This window comes from Doryrhamphus excisus, chromosome 23 (assembly GCF_030265055.1).
Source record: "Doryrhamphus excisus isolate RoL2022-K1 chromosome 23, RoL_Dexc_1.0, whole genome shotgun sequence".
NCBI classification, from domain to species: domain Eukaryota; kingdom Metazoa; phylum Chordata; class Actinopteri; order Syngnathiformes; family Syngnathidae; genus Doryrhamphus; species Doryrhamphus excisus.
Genome location: NC_080488.1, coordinates 7720343 through 7746169, shown reverse-complemented (window position 1 = coordinate 7746169; position 25827 = coordinate 7720343). Strand labels below are relative to the sequence as shown.

Here is a 25827-nt window from a genome sequence, read left to right as displayed (position 1 = left end):
AGTCATAAATAATAATAATAGTTGTGCCAGTATTGACCCCTGGGGTACGCCAAACAATTAATGAACATATTCTGTTTATTAATATTAATTTCAGTTATCGTGATCGTGTCTGGAGCCAATTAACCGTGATAAATGAGGGACGTTTGTATTTTCAAATCAGTCTTTGCTCTTATTCACTGGAAATCTCATACTGGGTTGCAAAAGTTGAAGCCTGCCTCTTCCCGAGGAGTGTAATAAATTCTGGAAGTGAAATGATATCCTAGCTGTCCAGGAGAGCATTTGAAGCTCCTTGGCACTTGGAGAAGATGGATCTCTCACAGCGACACCACGATACTGAATGACCACCAATGAAATCCTCCCCTTTAAAGCATTTTTATTACCTGAATGTACAGATACTCAAATGCCGCCGGGTCCCTTCTAAGCAAGTCTGCGGGGTCCTTGGGGAAGAAGCAGATGCGAAACAGACACTTCATTCCTTGGAAATAGGTTCTATGCACCACCTGACGGAAGACAGAAGACACCTCTCACAACCGTAGCATATTCTTGTTTTCCCGAGGTTTGAATACATTAATAAAATACATCCACAGCTTTTACGTTTTATAGTATTTACATGCGTCAGGGGCTGGTTCTCCTGCAGCAGATGTAGTTTTTGATTCTGGTCAAGACCGCCTGCCTCCAGCACCAAGGCAAAGTGCTCAATGTAACGTAGTGAGAGGCGGTCCTGCAGGGAGGAGATCACATCCTGGATGGAGAACGGTGGGAACAGATGAGACAGATGAAAAAAATATATATTTCCAGTGTAGGAATACTGCAACAAATACTTTGATATATGGAGGCAATTTCCTCAGTGGATTGCCTGCATTTTTTATTCAGAGCACTTTGTCATCGTGATATCATAGTGATGGCTACTTCGTTATTCTATACTTCAATGTCATATTTGTCATTTTGAGCAATGGTGAATCTTTATTCTGCACGGTAAATATATACGAAATGTTTTGGTTGTTCCACCCTCGGCCATCTCGGGTACTCCGGTTTCCTCCCACATTCCAAAAACATGCTAGGTTAATTAGCGACTCCAAATTATCCATAGGTATGAATGTGAGTGTGAATGGTTGTTTGTCTTTATGTGCCCTGTGGTTTTTCTTACATTACAGTTTTTTCCTCCAATTCATTTTTTTTCAAATATTTAAACTTTTGTTCACAATATTTGGAATTCATTACCGTAATATTTGGACATTATTCTTATAATATTGTAGCGTCTTTTCAATTGGCTAGGTTTTTCTGTTTTTTGGTTTTTTTTCCCCTCATTATATTACATTGTTTCTCTGCATCATATTACGACTTCAAACCTCATAAAACGTCTTCCTCTTATTATTAGGACATTAGTGTCTTAATACTATTGACCACTATTGACCAGGGTTCAATTCCACCCTCGACCATCTCTGTGTGGAATATGACACACTCTCACATAGGTATGAATGTGAGTGTGAATGGTTGTTTGTCTATATGTGCCCTGTGATTGGCTGGCGACCAGTCCAGGGTGTACCCCGGCACCCCCGCGACCCTTGTGAGGAAAAGCGGTAGAAAATGAATGAATGAATGTATCATCTCAAAGGGGAGCACAAGTCGTGTACCAAAAGATACAGCCATACCATCAGGGAGTGACCATGATGGATAGGATCAGGAACGAGTACATTACATGTTATAGGCCTTGGAGATAAAGTCAGCTGGGATAGGCTCCAGCACCCCCCGCGACCCTCATGAGGAAAATGAATGAATGAATGAATGTTTTGGTTGTGTACAAGGCAAACTCTAGCTCTGGTTTTATTGTAGATATTGAGAAAGATGTAACACTGACATTCAGGGCTCGACAATAACGATGTCCCGATGGCCCGGGGCAAGTTAAAACAAAATTGGGGCAAGTAAATCCAATCAGTGATATTCCCGTCGGGTAAGTGCACTTTGGCATGCCGTACTGTGAAGAGTTTTTTTTTTTTTAAGCGGTTCTTGTTGGGTGTTGGTAAAACACGGACTGCGTAATTCTGGTGGTAATTTGCAAACCAATTCTTGCAAATCTTGAAATGGACCAATCAGAATTGTTTATTTAGACCACAGTCTGCGTTTTACCCACACCCGTTCAACCAATTATTATTGGTTTGACTACGAAAACATCTATCATGGCGTCCCTGCCAACATGGTCTAATTCTTCAACAACTTGTGAAGGAAAACAGCAAAAAGTGATGAACCAGTGCCTCCTAAACAAGTATTTTATTAGCGGCAGCAAATCAAATGATGGCACAGGTGATTGAATCACATTGCTGTGACAATTTGAAGTGGTCACAATGAAACACCACCGATTAGATCCAATACCAAGTGCTGATTTTGCACAAGCTACAAAATCTAGCGCTTCCATTTCTCTGTGTATTTTTCTCACCTTTGCTTCACAAATTATTGTTTGACTATATGAGCATTTTTTTTCTGGATTAAAAACACTTTACCAGTACACAAATGTGTCTATTCAATAATGTTTCATTGTGGTGCACAAAACTTATAAAAGGCAAAGTGCCTAGAAGTCTCTTGACAATCCAGATTTCCATGCAACGTCATGATCTATGTAGGAAAACAACCACAAGAAATGATAATCATTTCATCTTTATTTGAGATTCTCATGTGATGCCACAAAAATTAGATGATATTTCGGTAGTTCTCACCTTAAGGATTCCCCATGGGAAAAGTTATTTTTGTTTTTAATGTAGAACCCTGGACATGTTAATGTAGTTTGGCTTTGACTCTGTTAGTTGTTTGCGTTCTAATCGGAAGCAATTGCTATCTCTTAAAAGCAAGGACAAGCAGTTTCACTTTCAGGACTTGTAGTCTTTGCCATAAATGACGAAGAAGTTGTACAATCAACTGGGGCCACAAAAGTGTATGGCTCGGAGCCGAGAACGCTGCAGGAAAGCGTCACTTGACAGACTTTCTAATGGCTGTGCAACTGTGCATTCTGGCGTGCCATTGATTTAATCTGCAGTATTCTTTATTGATCCAGGCTTTCATATTATGCTGAAATTCCATTTAATTAGGCTGAGAAGGGACAGTTTCCATCTCTCCTTTAACGTAAATGCACTCTCTCTTTTGCACTCCTTTCTCTACCTCTGTGAGCAGATTTATGAAATCTAATAGAGCCGACTTAATGAGTCTGTTCAGAGATGTCGGATTCTTCTTGGAAAATGACACAGCTCAGTCTGACTGAATTCATTTATCGCTTTAGCTTCCTGATCGCATTAGTGAGAGATTTTGGGAAACGAACAAGACATTCTGTTTTTTCTTTTCTGGAATGTAATAGATAAATATGGCTTTTCATATTTGAACTTGAATAATGGTTTGGAGTGCAAAGACAGAGTGGACATTTATTAATTAAGTGTATTGTACAACACTGCAGCAACAGAACCAACTTTGTAAATGATAGAGATTATGATAGCTACAATGTAATTAATTAGCGACTCCAAATTGTCCATAGGTATGAATGTGAGTGTGAATGGTTGTTTGTCTATATGTGCCCTGTGATTGGCTGGCCACCAGTCCAGGGTGTACCCCGCCTCTCGCCCGAAGAAAGCTGGGATAGGCTCCAGCACCCCCGCGACCCTCGAGAGGAAAAAGCGGTAGAAAATGAATGAATGAATGAATGTACCGGCGCACGGTGGTTGAGTGGTTACCGTCTCACAACTAGGAGACCAGGGTTCGATTCCACCCTTGGAGTTTGTACTTGTTAGCACACATTTTTGAACCAATAATGAATGTACCAGTGGCACAGCGGTCGAGTGGTTAGCGCGCAGCGCACCTCACAGCTAGGAGACCAGGGTTTGATTCCACCCTTGGCCATCTCTGTGTGGAGTTTGCATGTTCTCCCCGTGCATGCGTGGGTTTTCTCCGAGTACTCCGGTTTCATCCCACATTCCAAAAACTTAATTGGCGACTCCAAATTGTCCATAGGTATGAATGTGAGTGTGAATGGTTGTTTGTCTATATGTGCCCTGTGATTGGCTGGCGACCAGTCCAGGGTGTACCCCGCCTCTCGCCCAAAGACAGTTGGGATAGGCTCCAGCACCCCTGCGACCCTTGTGAGGAAAATCGGTAGAAAATGAATGAATGAATGAATGTACCAGCTCAAAGGGGAGCACAAGTCGTGTACCAAAAGATACAGCCATCCCATCAGGGAGTGACCATGATGGATAGGATCAGGAACGAGTACATCACAGGGACATTACATGTTATAGGCCTTGGAGATAAAGTCATATAGGCCAGACTGAGATGGTTGGGACATGTCCAGAGGAGAGATAGTGAATATATTAGTAGAAGAATGCTGCGTTTAGAGCTGCCAGGTAAGAGGCGTAGAAGAAGCCCAAAGAGGAGGTTTATGGATGTTGGAAAGGAGGACATGACGGTAGTTTATGTGAGAGAGACAGATGCGGAAGACAAGGGTTGGATGGAGGAGATTGATTTGTTGTGGCAACCCCTGAAGGGAACAGAAGATTACATGTTATCATGAATGTGACATGAATGTGACAGCATGTAAATGCATTGTTTATTTAGAGGGCTTTATCGGAGGAATATGTGAATCCTAAGTAGGTGCAATATTGGCTTTCTCTTGTTTGCAGGTTTTCACTGTCTAGAAGACACAGAAAAGACAAAGACGTGTGTTCATGTGTCATGTGTGTTGTTGAAGATTACAATTGAATGCATCCCATAATCAGTTCACAGTTCCACATGTCCAAAAGGAGTAGGAAGAAGCAAAGCTTATTAAATCCTACCCCTCCATCTGGTACTTTTACAATCAGTAACTGTTACATTTGTTCACTTCCTGCTTTCCATAATACAGTTTATTTTATTTTTTTTTAATAATGTACCTCGTATCGAAGTACAAGGTGATATGACCATCCAATGACATAATGGGTACCATAGTAAGTGTCAATATAGTGATATATATAGCACATCATGACTGGTTCAAGACTCTTCATCCTTGTATTTAGCAAACATCAACTGCTTGTATTGTTTCTTGAATTGGCTCATCGTTGTGCATTGTTTGAGGTCCTTACTCAATCCATTCCATAGTTTGATTCCACATACTGAAATGCTATGGCTTTTTAACGTAGTCCTAGCATAGAAGTGTTTCAAATGTAGTTCTTCCCTGAGATCATATTTCTCCTCTCTTGTAGAGAAGTATTGGATGACATTTTTAGGTAATTGGTTATTTTTAGCCTTATGCATTATTTTAGCTGTTTGAAAATTAACTGTATCAGCAAGTTTAAGTATTTGTGATTTTAGAAATAAGGAGTTAGTACGTTCTCTGTAGGCGGCATTATGAATTATCCTTACTGGCCTTTTTTGCAGTACATTTAGCGAGTGAAGATTGCTTTTACGTATAGTTATTACCCCATAGAAGATATATATTAGATACACTTGTGAGGGCTGTACTCACTTCTGCGGGATACTGTGTTGTTGCCCTTTTCTTGCATCTCCCACAACTCATTTCTCTAGTTTACTTAAAAAATAATCAAATAATCATTCTCCCACTCTAATCTCGTTGGGTTCAAACTCAAAAAAATCAAATGAGTGCTAATATCGACACAAGCACAAAGAATTGAAGTGTTTCGCTTCAAAGCGCATATTAAGTATGCATTCATTTGTTCCGTTGCCATTAAGGGGATAACTCTGCATTTCTATGATATGCTCTGACGACCAAGCATTATAGTCCTGACTTTTATTAGGCTTTTATTAGGAAGTATTGGATGACATTTTAGGTAATTGTTTATTTTTAGCCTTATGCATTATTTTAGCTGTTTGAAGATGAACTATTGAGTGCATCACATAATCAGTTCACAGTTCCACATGTCCAAAAGGAGTAGGAAGAAGCAAATCTTATTAAATCCCACCCCTCCATCTGGTACTTTTACAATCAGTAACTGTTACATTTGTTCACTTCCTGCTTTCCTAATATAGTTCAAGTTTTTTTTTTTAATAATGGGTTAATAATAATTGGTTATTTTTTAGCCTTATGCATTATTTTAGCTGTTTGAAAATTAACTATATCAGCAAGTTGAAGTATTTGTGATTTTAGAAATAAGGAGTTAGTATGTTCTCTGTAGGCGGCATTATGAATTATCCTTACTGGCCTTTTTTGCAGTACATTTAGGGAGTGAAGATTGCTTTTATAGTTATTAGCCCATATTTCCACACAATAAGTAAGATATGGTAGAACCAGAGAGCAATAAAGAGTGTGGAGTGATTTCTGGCCACTTTATGTTGTATATTTGTAATATGAGATTTCCAGCTCATATTTTCATCTATTGTGTTCTAATGTGGTGATTATGTTGTGGATGCAGAAAGAAGTTGCTGACCTTTGTCACATTGCTTATGTTTAGTTGCAGTAACATCCGAGAGACACTTTTACCGGAAGGAGTGACTGTCGGACATCATTGCAAACCTATAGGCTTGTCCTTCGCTTCCTTTTCATAACATGTTATGTCCCAGTGAAGCCTCTTAAAAGCTATCCATGTACCATTTTATTGTAAGTAGTAATAGTTCTAACAATGGTATTGCTCATTCATTGCGAATGAGATGTCAAATTTTGTTCTAGTGGTACTTACCCTCACAGTTGTACGGCTATCAAAGGTAAAGGACTTTATTTGCCCATTCTCCAAAAAGACCTTCAACACATTGGGTATGAGAAGCAAAGAGTCGTCCTTCAGCATTGTCTGAAAGAAATAGAAGACAAGGGTCACATATAGCAGGGAAGTGATGTGTTGTTGTTGTTGTGTAGGTTTGGAATCTCTTTTTCATGCATTATGTCATTGAATGCAGCTTCCTCAGCGTCATCTATTCCATACAAAGAACATGACATTTTCTGCAGAGCCGTGTACACAGAAGGGGGGGAGCCAAGCTGTCTGTTTTTACTCAAAGCACTTATTGGAAGAAAAGTTACAAAACGCAGCGCAGTCCATTCTTCCTGCGATGTGATTGGCATCCCCGCTTTCTTGCTGAAGGCTTTTTAAGGTATGACTCAGCGGTGATTATGCAGCCACAAAGGACTATAGCAGGATAAGATTTTTTTAATGTGTGACAGATTTGGAGGGTCTTTCTTGTGAAAAGAACCAAGGATATATCTACAAAATCGAATTTTTTTTTTCAGTATGTTTCGGATTTGAAAAAGACAACAAGATGAGGATGTGGATTTAATGCAACGCAACAATGCATCTGACATACAAATATGTGTACACAACAAATGTTCAGCAGTCTGTTTTTTTTTTTTTTTGGTGAATGTAAACACGGTGTTGGCTGTATCAGATGTTTTTCTGGGCACGCCAGAAATCATTAATGCCGGAGTTAGTCAGCGACTGATTTGTCTCATAGAAAAAGGGAAAAGGGAACCTAAACACTCTCAACACATCAATTACTGATTTCTATGAAACTCTATGCAACAGGCTTATCTGTTTACAATTTGGTACGAGCCTATTTTGGCATTTTCTTGGCGAATCTTGGTGCTCTATTAAGTTTTCTTTGATGCGTTTCATACCCAAGCCTTTAGTGGGGATGTCATCAATTTTTAATACCAATATTATCATGTTACGAGCCATCAATAAGATAGACAAAATGAAATATAACAAGATGTGGCATTAAAGGGAGAGGTATTTCACGCATTGGGGATGAATAACATTATATAACATTATAACATTATGTAATAATTAATTATAATAATAATTATTAATAATTAAATAAATAAAATAAATAAATAACAATTATAATAACTAAATAAAAATAAAAATAAAAATAAACAATAATAATTATATAAATAATTAAACATTATATAATAACTCGGTATGCGTTTCATACCCAAGCCTTTAGTGGGGACGTCATCAATTTTTAATACCAATATTATCATGTTGCAAGCCATCAATTAGACGCATTGGGGATGAATAACATTATATAACATTAAATTTAATAAATAATAAATATAATAACAAAAAATAAAAATAAAAATAAAAATAAAAATAAAAATAAAAATAAAAATAAAAATAAAAATAAAAATAAAAATAAAAATAAAAATAAAAATAAAAATAAAAATAAAAATAAAAATAAAAATAAAAATAAAAATAAAAATAAAAATAAAAATAAAAATAAAAATAAAAAATGAACAATGAACAATGAACAATGAACAATAATAATTATATCAATAATTAAACATTATATAATAACTCGAAACATCTGAGATACATTTATGCTAGTAAATTCAAGCATTAAATAACTAACTGCCAGTAAAAAGCATCCAACTCCAAACCACGACACTACAAAGTCATCTGGAATCAGAATAAACATTTATCTAAGAACATACCAAAACCTTGAATAAAATACATACATCAAGCCTTCAGGAATGCAGATTATGTCATATTCAGTATTAGTATTTAGTATTTGTCCGATCAACCAATCAGAAAACACATAAATGCTGACATTATTATAAACCAGACCTGTCAAGTGAATCTGAAATCTAATTGGCTAAAGAAACAGGCTTATTTTTGTGTTTTTAAGTGACATCAGCCAGCACTGATTCTGAATGCCCTGGGCAGATTACAGTAGATTAGCATGGCAACATATACTACCTGAAATCTGATTGGACTAAAAAAATCACCACAGGAAGCAGTACAGCCAAAAATGAATGCTGAGAATCCATCCATTTATTTTCTATACATCTTATCCTCATTAGGGTTTGCGGGAGTGGGCAGGAGCCTATCAGATGACTTCAGGTGAGAGTCGGAGTACACCCTGGACTGGTGGCCAGCCAATCACAGGGCACATATACATAGACAAACAACCATTCACACTCACATTCATACCTATGGACAATTTGGAGTCGCGAATTAACCTAGCATGTTTTTGGAATGTGGGAGGAAACCGGAGTACCCATGCACGCATGAGGAGAACATGCAAACTCCACACAGAGATCCCCAAGCGGAGATTCAAACCCAGGTCTTCCCAATCTCCTGACTGTGTGGCCAACCAAATTGTGAATGTATGTCAGGGGTCTCAAACACGCGGCCTGCGGGCCACACTAGTTTGAGGCCCCCGCCTTGATATGAAAGTTTAATGTTAGTGCGGCCCGCGCAAGTTTGATATGGATGCTGTATGGTATCATGTACCCAGAAAAAAATATTAAGTTTGATTAATGTTCATGTTAAAGGTTAAATAACTGTTAATTGTTATCCTCCCTATCCGTGTGGAAGTGGTAAGTTTTTGGCTATTTAAGTTTAAAGGAAATAACTTGAAGGCTACCGTTTAGGTCGCTAGCTCTCTAGTTTGCGAGTTAGCATGTGTCTCAAGACCCTGCAGTTGCGCAATATGTTGTAAATAAAAAGAGTATAAATGTGACTATAGTCGTGTTTTGTCATGTCTACAGGGCTCTAATAATGCTTTGTTCATTTTAATCTGAAAAAAATAATTTGTCTACCCACCAACTATATGTGGTTTCTTAAGTTTTTATTATTTGCCGTTTTATTATTATTATTATATTTATTTAAGTTTCTTTATTCTTGATTTGTTCATTTATTTTTCATCTTATTTTGTGCAGAAAAATAAAAATTAAGATATTTGAGAACAGTGGAATGTTTTATCAGAGCTTTTATTGTAGAAAATCGGAACTAAAGCACTGAAAAAGTTTGTATATTTTTATGTTTTTAATAAATGCGTTTTTTTTTTTTTTTGAAAACCCAGCCTTGCCCAGACCCGAGCTCCAGTGGCCCCCAGGTAAATTGAGGTTGAGACCCCTGACGTACGTACTGTAGGTCAGTGTTTAGGCCAGCTTTTCTTTCTTGTTGACAAAGACTTTTACTGTAACTATCAATACCGCCTTATATCCTCCTCATCAATGGATGCAGAGGTTAATCCAGGAATGTCTCCAGATGTTGAAACAATCATAGAACCTTCCACTCAGCTCTGGAGCCAATCAGCTCAATTGTCAAGAGAAGTGGAGAATTACTTTAAATAAGAGTAGAGATCCAGCAAATGGGTTTTCTATGGAGAATAATGGTCTAACCTGATCTATAGTTGTAATTAGGAAAGCTGTGACATTTGCACGATTTTTGGCATCGTAAGGCTAGACAAGCTTCTTCAAATCAGGTGTAATTAAAGTTCGGTTTGCCTGTCCAATGAGATAATCAGAAGTCTAACAAGAAAGCTAATGCCCTGTTTTCAACTTTTAGATTAAGTGCATGAAGGCAAAGACTTTGTGCTGCACAAAAGCAGCAATGTGGTAAAAAAAAATGATGCAAAATATTGAACTCGCAACTGTACTGGATTTGCTACAGGGGTGGCTACACATCAATAAGACACCAGTGTGTTAACTTAATTCTGGCATATCATAATCGAGAAATTACAATTGCCTTAAAATGAGAGTGAATGCTGTTCGATGCCCTCGCTGAGCCTAATAAAAGTCAGGACTATAATGCTTGGTCATCAGAGCATATCATAGAAATGCAGAGTTATCCCCTTAATGGCAACGGAACAAATGAATGCATACTTAATATGCGCTTTGAAGCGAAACACTTCAATTCTTTTTTTTCCGGACCAGTAAGTGATTAAAGTAAAGGCTCGTTTGTGGCGATATTAGCGCTCATTTGATTTTTTTTAGTTTGAACCCGATGAACACTAACTGAGATTAGAGTGGGAGAATGATTATTTGATTATTTTTTTTGAATAAACTCGAGAAATGAGTTGTGGGAGATGCAAGAAAAGGGCAACAACACAGTATCCCGCAGAAGTGAGTACAGCCCTCACATGTGTATCTAATATATATCTAATATATAGCTTCTATGGGGTAATAACTATAAAAGCAATCTTCACTCACTAAATGTACTGCAAAAAAGGTCAGTAAGGATAATTCATAATGCCGCCTACAGAGAACATACTAACTCCTTATTTCTAAAATCACAAATACTTCAACTTGCTGATATAGTTAATTTTCAAACAGCTAAAATAATGCATAAGGCTAAAAAATAACCAATTACCTAAAAATGTCATCCAATACTTCTCTACAAGAGAGGAGAAATATGATCTCAGGGAAGAACTACATTTGAAACACTTATATGCTAGGACTACGTTAAAAAGCCATAGCATTTCAGTACTTCGGAACTTTGTACTTTGGTACGAGGTGCATTATTAAAAAAACAAAACAAAAAAAAAACCTTAAACTGTATTATGGAAAGCAGGAAGTGTACAAATGTAACAGTTACTGATTGTAAAAGTACCAGATCGAGGGGTAGGATTTAATAAGCTTTGCTTCTTCCTACTCCTTTTGGACATGTGGAACTGTGAACTGATTATGTGATGCATTCAATTGTAATCTGATGCATGTTCAAATGAAATAAAACCATTACCATTACCATTCTCCAAGGACAATAAAGTCATCCCTCACCACTTCATGATTCTAATTTTGCCAACTTCATTCCATAATTGCTTTTCAAAAATAATGCTATTTCCTTGTTGAATTCAGCCTAAAACATGTCACATTTATTCCCTAAATTAAGCACTTTTAAGTATACAAATGGCTAAATGACCTAAAATACAGATGGCGTCAGTAATGTTACTGTGATGTTCGATGAGACTAGGAAACACCAGAATTGAGTGCAGGTTTTAATTATCTCACAACCGGTAATAATAATCCCAAATAAAAACACAGACTAGGGTTGCTGCTGGAACCCACCCCAAGCTACAATTCAAATCTAAACCCCTGATGTCACTTCCTGTCCACCCGCCACTTAATTTCCTTAGGGACACATTTTTAGGAACACACATTTAATTTACTCTTGGAATTTCTACTATGTTGGGTAATACGAGTGTAAGGGTGATTCATTCATTCATTCATTTTCTACCGCTTTTTCCTGGGGTGCTGGAGCCTATCCCAGCTGTCTTCGGGCGAGAGGCGGGGTACACCCTGGACTGGTGGCCAGCCAATCACAGGGCACATATAGACAAACAACCATTCACACTCACATTCATACCTATGGACAATTTGGAGTCGCTAATTAACCTAGCATGTTTTTGGAATGTGGGAGGAAACCGGAGTACCCGGAGAAAACCCACGCATGCACGGGGAAAACATGCAACCTCTACACAGAGATGGCCGAGGGTGGAATTGAACTCGGGTTTCCAAGCTGTGGAGCCTGCGCCACTCGACCACCATGCCGCCCTGTAAGGATCATTATCTGGGATATTTTCACCTCTTCTTCTTCTTTGTCTTTGGGCTTTTCCCTTCAGGGATCGCCACAGCAAATCAATCTCCTCCAACTACCCTCATGTCCTCCTTCACTACATCCATAAACCTCCTCTTTGGTCTTATCTCCAAGGCCTCTAACATGTAATGTCCCTGTGATGTACTCCTTCCTGATCCTATCCATCCTGGTCACTCCCAATGGTTCAATGTCGATTTGGCCGCACACGCTTCTTCACCTCCTTTTCATAATCTCCATTGTTCTGAACTGTTGACCCCGAGTACTTAAAATTCTCCACCGTCTTTATCTCTTCTCCCTGTAACCTCATTCTTCCACTTGGGTCCCTTTCATTCACACACGTATACTCCACAAACCTCCACTCTTCTAGCATCTCCTCCACCGGTGTATATTGTGTTTAATGACTACTTGAAGTTAGATCCAAGTTTAATTTCCATAATATTTTTCCTTTAGAAGATGTGATCATGTGAGGAGAGAAACTTACTGTGTCTGGATCGCTGATGGACACTTGCTCTGAAAAGCGCACTTTCGGCGGGTTAGTTCGCAGACGGGCCTTTTTGGCTGCACTTATGAAGGCAGATTTCGGTGACTGTGGATAAGCGAGGACAAATAACAGTTGGATTAACCTTTAAAAGGGTGAAAAGAAGCTGGTGAAGGTTAGTGATAATATGCTGATGTGGCAAATATTGCTGGAACGCCACGGCTGCAATTATTGTCAGTGTTTAAATGTTAAAGTTGTTGAAAACGGGAATAAAATGTTACAGTAGTTGGACCAAGTACAAAAAAGATATTAGAGCCCTTTGAGCCGCCAATGACCAAGTACATTACACAAAGGAGTATTATTGCCATAGTAAAAATGAAGCTTGAATATTATAAGCAAAACGTTGTACAGTAATTTCATGCAAATGTGTAATACTACAACATTAACACGGTAGCATAAGTTAAACAATAAAATAGTCAGTGTTCTGGCGCATTAACACCAACATCAGCATGAACAGTTTCAGATGAAATGTTATGATGGAATCCTATGAATTCTGCCTGGCAACAAGTGGACATGCAAATATGTGATGTAAACAGGAAAACTACTCTTGAATTACATTGAATTCTACAATGGCTCACTGAATTTGTATTTTGTCCTGAATATTGAATACTGTTTTGATTCACGGAAATCTGAGTAATTGATGCCAGGAATGATATCGGCTTCCACAATGAGATCGGGCACAATAACAATAACATTTATTCATTCATTCATTTTCTACCGCTTTTCCTCACAAGGGTCGCGGGGGTGCTGGAGCCTATCCCAGCTGTTTTTGGGCAAGAGGTGGGGTACACCCTGGACCGGTCGGCAGCCAATCACAGGGCACATATAGACAAACAACCATTCACACTCACATTCATACCTATGGACAATTTGGAGTCGCCAATTAACCTAGCATGTTTTTGGAATGTGGGAGGAAACCAGAGTACCCGGAGAAAACCCACGCATGCACGGGGAGAACATGCAAACTCCACACATGAGATGGCCGAGGGTGGAATTGAACCCTGGTCTCCTAGCTGTGAGGTCTGCGCGCTAACCACTCAACTGCCGTGCTTCCTAATAATAACATTCATTCATTCATTCATTTTCTACTGCTTTTCCTCACAAGGGTCGCGGGGAGTGCTGGAGCCTATCCCAGCTGTCTTCGGGCGAGAGGCGGGGTACACCCTGGACTGGTCGCCAGCCAATCACAGGGCACATATAGACAAACAACCATTCACACTCACATTGTGGGAATGTGGGAAGAAACCGGAGTACCCGGAGAAAACCCACGCATGCACGGGGGAAAACATGCAAACTCCACACAGAGATGGCCGAGGTTGGAATTGAACCCTGGTTTCCTAGCTGTGAGGTCTGCGCGCTAACCACTCATCCACCGTGCCGCTTAATAATAACATAATATTCACAATTATAATAATTATATGGTATACTTTTGCAACCGTAAACTCAACTCTGTCACTTCCTGTCCGCACGTCTGGAACAGTTATTTCCACGCATACGATCATGAGTTCTAATGATGCCTTATTTTCTCTTATTAGGAAAGTTTCCAGTCAGCTCTGATGGAGTTAGCATAACGGTAACTACTCTAATGATGTAACTAATGTGTGGGCATGGTTGTGAATAATGTTTTTTTTTTTTTGTTCCTGATGGAAATTGAACGCCAAGACATGCACAAAAAGAAATGGTGAGTGAGTGGAACTTCTACGTACCTGATGCGGCTGCAGCACAGTGAGAAGAATAGTATCTTTGCAGTGTCTATGGGAAGACAACATAGAGAGCGAAGTAGGTTAGGTAACGCCGTGTACAGCAGAAGAAGTGTTTGGTGAGCTTTGCCGCTTTTCTATCTGCCATTTCCTCGCAGTTCTTCAGCAATGAAAGGACTGACTCATACACTTTTTTGTGTTCATGCAGTCGTGTAAGAAACACTGTGTTCCGTTTTAGCCATTTTTACCTGTATTCCCTCCCTTGGTTCCACACCTTGTCCCCTGGCATTAGCCACCCAAACCCTCCCTCCCTTGGTCCCTCCCTCCTGGGACAGTAAAGGATGCTACCTTACAAGGTCTATGACTCTCTCTCGGGGAGCGTCGCTCACCGTCTCCTCGTTAATGGCCAAGATCTGATCTCCTGGGAGAAGCTTACCAAAGGAAGGTCCGTCTGCAGGCAACACACAACCAGAATACAAAGTCATATACTGCAGTGGATTTAGTTCCTGGTTTGATTCCTCACATATGCAGACACTAACCAGCAGAGACTGAACGTACGATGACCGGCCTCTGGCTGCCTGCAATGAAGCCGAAGCCTTGGGTAGGGTGTCGCTGGATGGTGACCTGTCGAGCTGTGGCAGGACTTAGGGTACCACTGTCCATACCATCTTGGCCCTCCTCTAACATTGCAGAGCTGCACACATGTACATTCATAAGTGGACATATTATATTTAATATTTGCATGGAAAAGGCCACAAAATATTGTGTATTTTATGAATATCAATTATCCATCCATTTTCTATGCCTCTTATCCTTACTGGGGTTGCAAGTATGCTGGAGCCTATCCCAGCTATCTTTGGGCGAGAGGCGGGGTACACCCTGGACTGGTTGCCAGCCAATCACAGAGCACATATAGACAAACAACCATTCACACTCACATTCATACCTATGGACAATTTGGAGTCGCCAATTAACCCAGCATGTTTTTGGAATGTGGGAGGAAACCGGAGTACCCGGATCTTAAAATTCATTCATTCATTCATTTTCTACCGCTTTTCCTCACAAGGGTCGCGGGGGGTGCTGGAGCCTATCCCAGCTGTCTTTGGGCGAGAGGCAGGGTACACCCTGGACTGGTCACCAGCCAATCACAGGGCACATATAGACAAACAACCATTCACACTCACATTCATACCTATGGACAATTTGGAGTCGCCAATTAACCTAGCATGTTTTTGGAATGTGGGAGGAAACCGGAGTACCCGGATCTTAAATTTTTTTTAATTTATATTTATCAGGAGTGTAGAGATTTCTGCAGGTTCGTAGAATGTGTCATACAGTATATACAGTTTTCAAAAGCAGGAAATCTGTCATGGGGTGCACGGTGGATGAGTGGTTAGCATGCAAGCCGCACGGCATGGGTTTCCTCCCACATTCCAAAAACATGCTAGGCTAATTGGCGACTCCAAATTGTCCATAGGTATGAATGTGAGTGTGAATGGTTGTTTGTCTATATGTGCCCTGTGATTGGCTGGCGACCAGTCCAGGGTGTACCCCGCCTCAGGCACGAAAACAGCTGGGATAGGCTCCAGCATGCCCGCGACCCTTGTGAGGATAAGCTGTAGAAAATGAATCTGTATGAAATGAAATCTGTCATGAGCCCCTGTTGTCTCTTCTGTGTCCTCCAGCGGACTCCTGCCTTGTTCCCCTGATCTGCACACCTGTTGCCCATTAGCCATTCGGCCTTCCTATACCATTCCACTTCCATTGTTCCCCATTTGCTGTAATGTTGGGAGTTTTTGTTTTCGAGGAGAAGAACCGCTTGTATATACAGTATACAGTAAAGTGCTAAAAAGCACAAAAGAAGTGTTAACAAAAGATGCTATGATAATAAAACTTCAATATCATGTCAACAAATGTGTCATTTTTGGTACATATTACCAAAAACATGCAATTTCATGAGACTACTGTTATAATATTAAAAATATTACACAAATATATATTGATATAAACACTGCACAGTCTGCGTACCTGTCACATGCATATATGTGTCCATCCTGGACCTTGGCCATCCCCTGAGAGGAGGGAGCAGCATGGGACAGGTCTGCACTGCAAAGACTGCACTCCGTTTCAAAATCATTCACCTGCACAATAGAACGGAGAGAAAGAAAAAAATGACATAATGACACATCTTTTACTTGAGTCTTTACGTTATTTGTAGAAGAAGCTGCAGCTTGTCACATCTTGGATACATCTATTTAAAAAAATAAAAATTGCCATTGAACATATTAATCAAGGTTTTGCAAAAATCCACAAGATTGAAGAAAGAATTTTGATGTACTCAAAAACATCAGACAAGGGAGACATGCCTTCATAAATACCTTTTAGTGAGGACTTAAGGGATTTCATACACAGCCTTTAACATAGAATCATTCAATATCTCTGCTATTGTTACTGTGGACCACACACCCTCTTTTACAGATGCCTGCGTAGGAGGAAGTAAGAGCCTGATTACTGTTACACTGTTATAATACATACATAGCACATGGCAGTGTCCATGGCAGGAAATGTAAGTGAAGCTTCTGAATTGGCTAAAGATTAAAGTAATGGTAATGGTTTTATTTTATTTGAACATGCATCAGATTACAATTGAATGCATCCCATAATCAGTTCACAGTTCCACATGTCCAAAAGGAGTAGGAAGAAGCAAAGCTTATTAAATCCTACCCCTCCATCTAGTACTTTTACAATCAGTAACTGTTACATTTGTTCACTTCCTGCTTTCCTAATATAATTTTTAGTTTTTAGTTTAGTATTTTTTATTTTTTTATTTTATTAATTTTTATTTGTATATATATATATATAATTTTATTTATTTATTTATTTTCTATTATTTTATTTATTGATTGATTTTTTTTAGGTGATTTGAGGTTATTTTACGAGCTGATATGACCATACAATAACATAATGGGTACCATAGTAAGTGTCAATATAGTGATATATATAGCACATCATGACTGGTTCAAGACTCTTCATCCTTGTATTTAGCAAACATCAACTGCTTGTATTGTTTCTTGAATTGGCTCATCGTTGTGCATTGTTTGAGGTCCTTACTCAATCCATTCCATAGTTTGATTCCACATACTGAAATGCTATGGCTTTTTAACGTAGTCCTAGCATAGAAGTGTTTCAAAGGAGTAGGAAGAAGCAAAGCTTATTAAATCCTACCCCTCCATCTGGTACTTCTACAATCAGTAACTGTTACATTTGTTCACTTCCTGCTTTCCATAATACAGTTTAAGGTTTTTTTTTGTTTTGTTTTTTTAATGATGCACCTCGTACCGAAGTACGAAGTTCCAAAGTACTGAAATGCTATGGCTTTTTAACGTAGTCCTAGCATATAAGTGTTTCAAATGTAGTTCTTCCCTGAGATCATATTTCTCCTCTCTTGTAGAGAAGTATTAGATGACATTTTTAGGTAATTGGTTATTTTTAGCCTTATGCATTATTTTAGCTGTTTGAAGATGAACTATATCAGCAAGTTTAAGTATTTGTAATTTTAGAAATAAGGAGTTAGTATGTTCTCTGTAGGCGGCATTATGAATTATCCTTACTGACCTTTTTTGCAATACATTTAGCGAGTGAAGATTGCTTTTATAGTTATTATAGTGACTGTGCCAGCAATGCTAGAAAACAAGGAGAAAAAGAAAGACAATATCAAGACTGCTCATAGTTGTTATGCAGAATGCAAGACCAGGACGGACAACAAACTGTCAGTAAATGGTGGCTAATCGTTTTTGGTCGATAGGTATTGATTTAAAATCTTGTCACTTGTGGTTTGTGCTAACAGTGGCTTATACAGGACATGGCTCATTTACAGTTTCATTGGCGCTGCCTTGTACCTCATAAGGGACCATTCATCTCTGCTAAACGAATTTTAATTCCCATGTACATGATGGGAAATCCATTGTGGGATTTGAGTTGTGTTTTATTTATTTAGAAAAAAGACAGAGTAATTTGATAATAAGCAATGTGGCATTCATGTGTCTGTTTGAAAGGTGAACAGCAGCTGTTTCTGCGTCTGAAAAATGATCATTTAGTTTGACAGTGATCACAGTCTCCTCATCTATTATGTCCATCGGTACTTGACAGTGCGGTTCTACCTTCATTTCTTTGCCCCTTTCTTTCTGCCCATCTAATGACTTGTAATTGCCATCTGCTTCTCTCTCCAGGTGCTGGAAGGACACCCATCTGGCGGGTCTTCAAGGAGGTGCCAAGGATTGCTCATTCATCAGGTGTGTGTGATAACTGTGTTGCTATGTTTCACTAGAGACCAGACTCGGCAACAGGCTGTGCACGGTACACACATGGGGCCTACCTACACTCATTATCTCATTTTATATATATATATATACACACACACACACACACACACATATATACATACATATAAACACACATATATACATACATATATATACATACATACATACATGCATATATGATGATGATGATACCTTTATTTACCCAGGCATGCATACATACATACATTCATATGTACACACACACATATATACACACATACTTACATACATACATACATACGTACATACAGACATATACACACATACACACACATATATACACACATACTTACATACATACATACATACATACATACATACATACATACATACATACATACATACATACATACATACATACATACATACATACATATATACGTACATATATGTACATATACGTACATATACACACACATATATACACATACATGCATGCATGCATGCATACATACATACATACATACATACATACATACATACATACATACATACATACATACATACATACATACATACATACATACATACATACATACATACATACATACATACATACATACATACATACAGACTACATACATATATACGTACATATACGTACATATACGTACATATACGTACATATACATACATATACGTACATATACGTACATATACACATTCATATATACACATACATACATACATACATACATACATACATACATACATACATACATACATACATACATACATACATACATACATACATACATACATACATACATACATACATACATACATACATACATACATACATACATACATACATACATACATACATACATACATACATACATACATACATACATACATACATACATACATACATACGTACGTACATACATACATACATACATACATACACACACACATATACACACATATATATACACATATACATACATACATATATACAGACAGACAGACTACATACATACTTATATACATATACACATTCATATATACACATACACACATACATACATACATACATACATACATACATACATACATACATACATACATACATACATACATACATACATACATACATACATACATACATACATACATACATACATACATACATACATACATACATACATACATACATACATACATACATACATACATACATACATACATACATACGTACGTACGTACGTACATACATACATACATACATACATACATACACACACACATATACACACATATATATACACATATACATACATACATATATACAGACAGACAGACTACATACATACTTATATACATATACACATTCATATATACACATACACACATACATACATACATACATACATACATACATACATACATACATACATACATACATACATACATACATACATACATACATACATACATACATACATACATACATACATACATACATACATACATACATACATACATACATACATACATACATACATACATACATACATACATACATACATACATACATACATACATACATACATACATACATACATACATACACACATATATACACATACATATATGTATACATACACACATATACATACAAACAGACAGACAGACTACATACATACATATATACATATACACATATATACATATATATACTATATATGTATATATCGGCCCCTGCAAAGACATTATGCTTGAGAATGAGCATGTTTTGTTTTTAACCAATCTACAGACATGTCCTTGTCAGTGCCCTAAAGGTGTGTAGCAAATTTTGAAGTGATTCAACAAAATGTCCTGAAGTTACAAAGGGTGTTTTGTAAAACATACAGAGCTCTGTGACAATTTTATGTCAATCTGGGTTATAGGGATCAAAATATGTATATGTAAATATGACTACATTACCAACTCGGGCTGTGTTAGTTTATCCCTACTTGCCTAGGATTCGGGAGGTGGATTTTCTCCTCTAAAATATGACTGAATGTGTCCTTTGGTGGCTAGCAAACAACAACAACAACGCAGGAGATTAAAGGTCTCTTGTATTTACATTTCGGCTATGGTAAGGACACTCATTTTATTCAAGAGGAGACTTGCTGGAAATAGTACATACCTGGTTTTCTTAGCGGAATAACATAAATATAGTCATAGCATACATAGTTTATTAGGTATCTAGCCTCCTTTGCTCAGGACACACATGAACTCTTAAATAACGTAAATACAAGCTTTTGGGGGCTGTTTTTCAACACCTCACATAAATTACAGCATTGAGAAGAAGCAGGACAGCAATGGAGGTTGCCAGGGGCACGCCGAGGCAAAAACATCCGCCTTGGTGATATGGCATCATGCAAATGCCAAGAGGGAGGACACCGAGGAATTCTGTCAAGAAATGATCCCCAAGGGCATCTGAGGGTTGCTATGACTACAGCTCCAAGTGTGGATGGAGAGCGGGTGGGTGGATGAGAATAGCGATGTGGCCGCTACAACACGGAGAGGACTCGCCAGATGCTCTCTGATCCCGCCACAGAAGCATTGCATCACCTCAGGGTAGGTCAGGGCACTTGGTACCCACTCTTGATGCCTGTTTTCCCAGCCTGAAACCGCTCACCAGTGCAGCGATAAACGACCTTCACTTTTACTTTTACTGCCTGACACTTTTATCATCATTAATTCGAGGGGGCATTGCATCATAACAAATAACAGCAGCAGTGCAGAATAGGCTCTGTTCCAATGTGATCAATGGTGATGGTGACAAGGTGACTTTGGAGGTTACTTGCAGATTAATCAGTCACTTAATTTGTCTCTTTGTTGAATCAATCGGATTTTGTGGCAGTATTTAAAGAATAAAAACCTTTATACATTTGGTAATGGTAATGGTAATGGTTTAATTTCATTTGAACATGCATCAGATTACAATTGAATGCATCCCATAATCAGTTCACAGTTCCACATGTCCAAAAGGAGTAGGAAGAAGCAAAGCTTATTAAATCCTACCCCTCTATCTGGTAATTTTACAGTAACTGTTACATTTGTTCACTTCCTGCTTTCCATAATACAGTTTATTTTTTTATTTTTTTATATACACATATGAAATGATATAATGGGAATTTAATAATATAATGGGATATATGGACATAATGGGTACCATAGTAACTGTCAATATAGTGATATATACATCACATAATTTCCCATAGAACATAATGGAACTATTACTAACATTATGGGCTCCCATGTGTCATATTTAACATATCATGGATCCAAATCATCAGCTATTATTTCGGAATCAGTTATACATATCAGTGATAAAAAGGCACATGTATATTTGACAGTCCACTCCTCGTTCTTTCTTACATAACCGCACTTAACATGCGGTTCACTATTATATGGTAAGAAATGAAAGGATTCAACTGAATTATATTTCTGTGGTAAACTGAACTATAAAATATATCCTTTGTGATGGAATTGCATCATCAAGAAAAAGGTAACCACCCCATACTGTAGCTCATGGTGCGTTTATGGAAACCGAAGGACATCATAGCAATTATGAATACACACAAAATATAGCTACTACTGTATCACTGTTGGAATTTGATGACGGGGAAAAAAAAACTGCCAAGCCGAGCTACATCAATACTGTTTTAGCCACTTTTTAAAATGATGTTATTGATTTGAGGGTAGTTAAATGAGACCTGTGGTACATGGAGTCAGACATTCATTGGGAAAATGGCTGCATTTTTACTGAAACTGAATATATTCAATTATAATAAGATGACCCTGAATAGAAAACAACCTCTAGCTGTTTTCCAAAAAAAAAAATAAAAATTTAAAGTCAAAAGCAGCTATTTTTATACCACTTGTACTCACAAGGGAGCATTCGGGTCAAAGGGGTTGGACTGGTGGCTAGCCAATTGGAGAGCATGTATACAAACAATCATTAACACATGACTTATTGGCAATTTAGATTCTCCAGTTAACCAAGCATGCATATTTTTGGAGTGTGGGAGGAAGCCGTAGTACCTGGAAAGAATCCATGTATGGGAAGAGCATGCAAACTGTTCCAATGGAGATATGAACCCACAATTTCCTGATTGAGAGACGATTATGCTAACCACACAAGTTAATGACAACAACAGACACCATCTTGTTTGAATATACTGAAATAACAACATAGATTAAAATACAAAAATTATGTACAACAGGGGTCTCAAACACCCGGCCCGCGGGCCAAATGTGGCCCGCAGGACAATAGTTTGAGGCCCCCGCCTTGATATGAAAGTTTAATGTTAGTGCGGCCCGTGCAAGTTTGATATGGATGCTGTATGGTATCATGTACCCAGAAAAAATTACTACGTTTGATTAATGTTCATGTTAAAGGTTAAATAACTGTTAATAGTTATCCTCCCTATCCGTGTGGAAGTGGTAAGTTTTTGTCTATTTAAGTTTAAAGGAAATAACTTGAAGGCTACCGTTTAGGTCGCTAGCTCTCTAGTTTGTGAGTTAGCATGTGTCTCAAGACCCTGCAGTTGCGCAATATGTTGTAAATAAAAAGAGTATAAATGTGACTATAGTCGTGTTTTGTCATGTCTACAGGGCTCTAATAATGCTTTGTTCATTTTAATCTGAAAAAATAATTTGTTTACCCACCAACTATATGTGGTTTCTTAAGTTTTTATTATTTGCCGTTTTATTGTTATTATTATATTTATTTATTACTGATTGATTGATTTTCTTTATTCTTGATTTGTTTATTTATTTTTCATCTTATTTTGTGTAGAAAAATAAAGATATTTGAGAACAGTGGAATGTTTTATCAGAGCTTTTCTTGTAGAAAATCGAAACCAAATCAAAGTTTATTAATTTTTCTGTTTTTAATGAATGCATTTTTTTTGTTTTGTTTTTTTGGAAAACGTGATGCGGCCCAGTCTCGCCCAAACCCTAGCTCCAGTGGCCCCCAGGTAAATTGAGTTTGCGACCCCTGATGTACAATATATCTTAGTTTTTTTTTTTTTTGCATCTCTATAGGTCGCTGGTGTTTGTGAGTGACAGGGAGAAAAGCTCTGGAGAGATTAAAAATATTTTTTTTTAATTTGTTTTCCAGGGATACCTTATATTTGGGTCAATCCAGTATTATTATACTAGATATTATATTATTATTATATCAGATGCACAAAAAGAAAACAACCTACTGCCGTGCAATAGCCATATATTGTTATAATTCATGACTCTTGCGTACTGAATAATAATTAACACAAAGGGTCATCACATGTTCACATGCATCATCACAATGTGCATGCACCTGAATTGTAATGCTATGAGAATAATGATGTCAAATTCATTAAGGTAACAGTGTAATTATTAGTGTAATTTCCTTTGAGGCTCAAGAGGATTGGGTCAAGGTCTCCAGATTTAATTTCTTGATCTGGAATACATCCAGACAGACAGTAACCTCAATTACTTTGCTGGACTGAGAAGTAATGGGGGGACATGTGAACAATTTACTGTAGGGAGACGACACTGAGGAGAGTGTAATTTCCCCTAGGAGTGCTCCAAACGACATTACAAATGAAGGAAACTTTTCTTTAAATGTTATAAAAAGTACGTACAGTATATATTGTATGTTAAGTAGGGAAAGAAGAGCATAGGGTGTTATGATACAGAACAACAACAAAAAAAAAGCCATAAAGCTTACATTGTTCTTTCATTCATTCATTTATTTTTGACTGCTTATCCTCATAGGGTCACAGAGGTGTGCTGGAGCCTATCCCAGCTGTCTTCAGGCGAGAGGCGGGGTACACCCTGGACTGGTGGCCAGCCAATCACAGGGCACATATAGACAAACAACCATTCACACTCACATTCATACCTATGGACAATATGGAGTCGCCAATTAACCTAGCATGTTTTTGGAATGTGGGAGGAAACCGGAGTACCCGGAGAAAACCCACGCATGCACGGGGAGAACATGCAAACTCCACACAGAGATGGCTCTGAAAATGGTCATCCCTTGATTAACAGGGTTTGATACGATAAGTGAATTTCCACGAAATAATGTTCAATTGAATATTTTTGTAGTAGAAAACCTGTTTATGACTTTCTAAATACATATTTTACCATTATTAGAGCCCCATAGACATGAAATAACACCCCTATAGTCACCTTTACATTCCTATCATTCCTATTTTTAATGCTCATTTTCTACCGCTTTTACTCACGAGGGTCGCGGGGGTGCTGGAGCCTATCCCAACTGTCTTCAGGCGAGAGGCGGGGTACACCCTGGACTGGTGGCCAGCCAATCACAGGGCACATATAGACAAACAACCATTCACACTCACATTCATACCTATGGACAATTTGGAGTCGCTAATTAACCTAGCATGTTTTTGGAATGTAGGAGGAAACCGGAGTACCCGCTGCAAACTCCACACAGAGATGGCCGAGGGTGGAATTGAACCCTGGTCTCCTTGCTGTGAGGTCTGCGCGCTAACCACTCGATCACTGTGCCGCCTAATAATAACATTCATTCATTCATTTTCTACCGCTTAACCTAGCACCAATTAATCTAGCATGTTTTTGGAATGTGGAATTAAACCCGAGGGTGGAATCGAACTCGGGGGTCCTAGCTGTGAGCCGTGCACGCTAACCGCACCATATATGATAGGCATTTTGGTTGTAAGCTCCCGCTGCTTTGCCATATAAAGAGTAGCAGTTAGTACCCCATCTCACAATGTCATAATATCAAACATGCTATTCCTTTGACATGCATCTGAACCTATTGTGGCCAATGTGTGTCTTCTGTATAAACTCAGTGTGTTCCATTCATTCACACAGATGTCCTCTGTGGGCCACTGGAGAAAGGTTGCCAACATTTTGCATCATAGACAAAATCCCCGAATCTGCAGAAATCCTTTTAGCGTGATGAAAGAGGAGACACA

The 25827-nt window shown here is 38.2% G+C and overlaps 1 protein-coding gene across 5 annotated transcripts in view; it reads right to left on the bottom strand.

The window, feature by feature from the left end:
- frmpd3 (FERM and PDZ domain containing 3) overlaps positions 1-25827 on the bottom strand; it is a 113051-nt gene that overhangs the window by 16479 nt on the left and 70745 nt on the right. For 4 of the 5 annotated variants that reach the window (XM_058063146.1, XM_058063148.1, XM_058063149.1 and 1 more), the window contains 8 exons: positions 16542-16654; positions 15053-15207; positions 14862-14964; positions 14520-14565; positions 12757-12861; positions 6645-6752; positions 611-742; positions 381-500 (listed from right to left, as the gene is read on the bottom strand). In XM_058063146.1, the coding sequence (XP_057919129.1) occupies positions 381-500; positions 611-742; positions 6645-6752; positions 12757-12861; positions 14520-14565; positions 14862-14964; positions 15053-15207; positions 16542-16582 (810 nt within the window). In that variant the 5' untranslated portion in view covers positions 16583-16654. The remainder of the gene's footprint in view (positions 1-380; positions 501-610; positions 743-6644; positions 6753-12756; positions 12862-14519; positions 14566-14861; positions 14965-15052; positions 15208-16541; positions 16655-25827) is intronic. The other variant, XM_058063147.1, reaches the window with a different exon arrangement.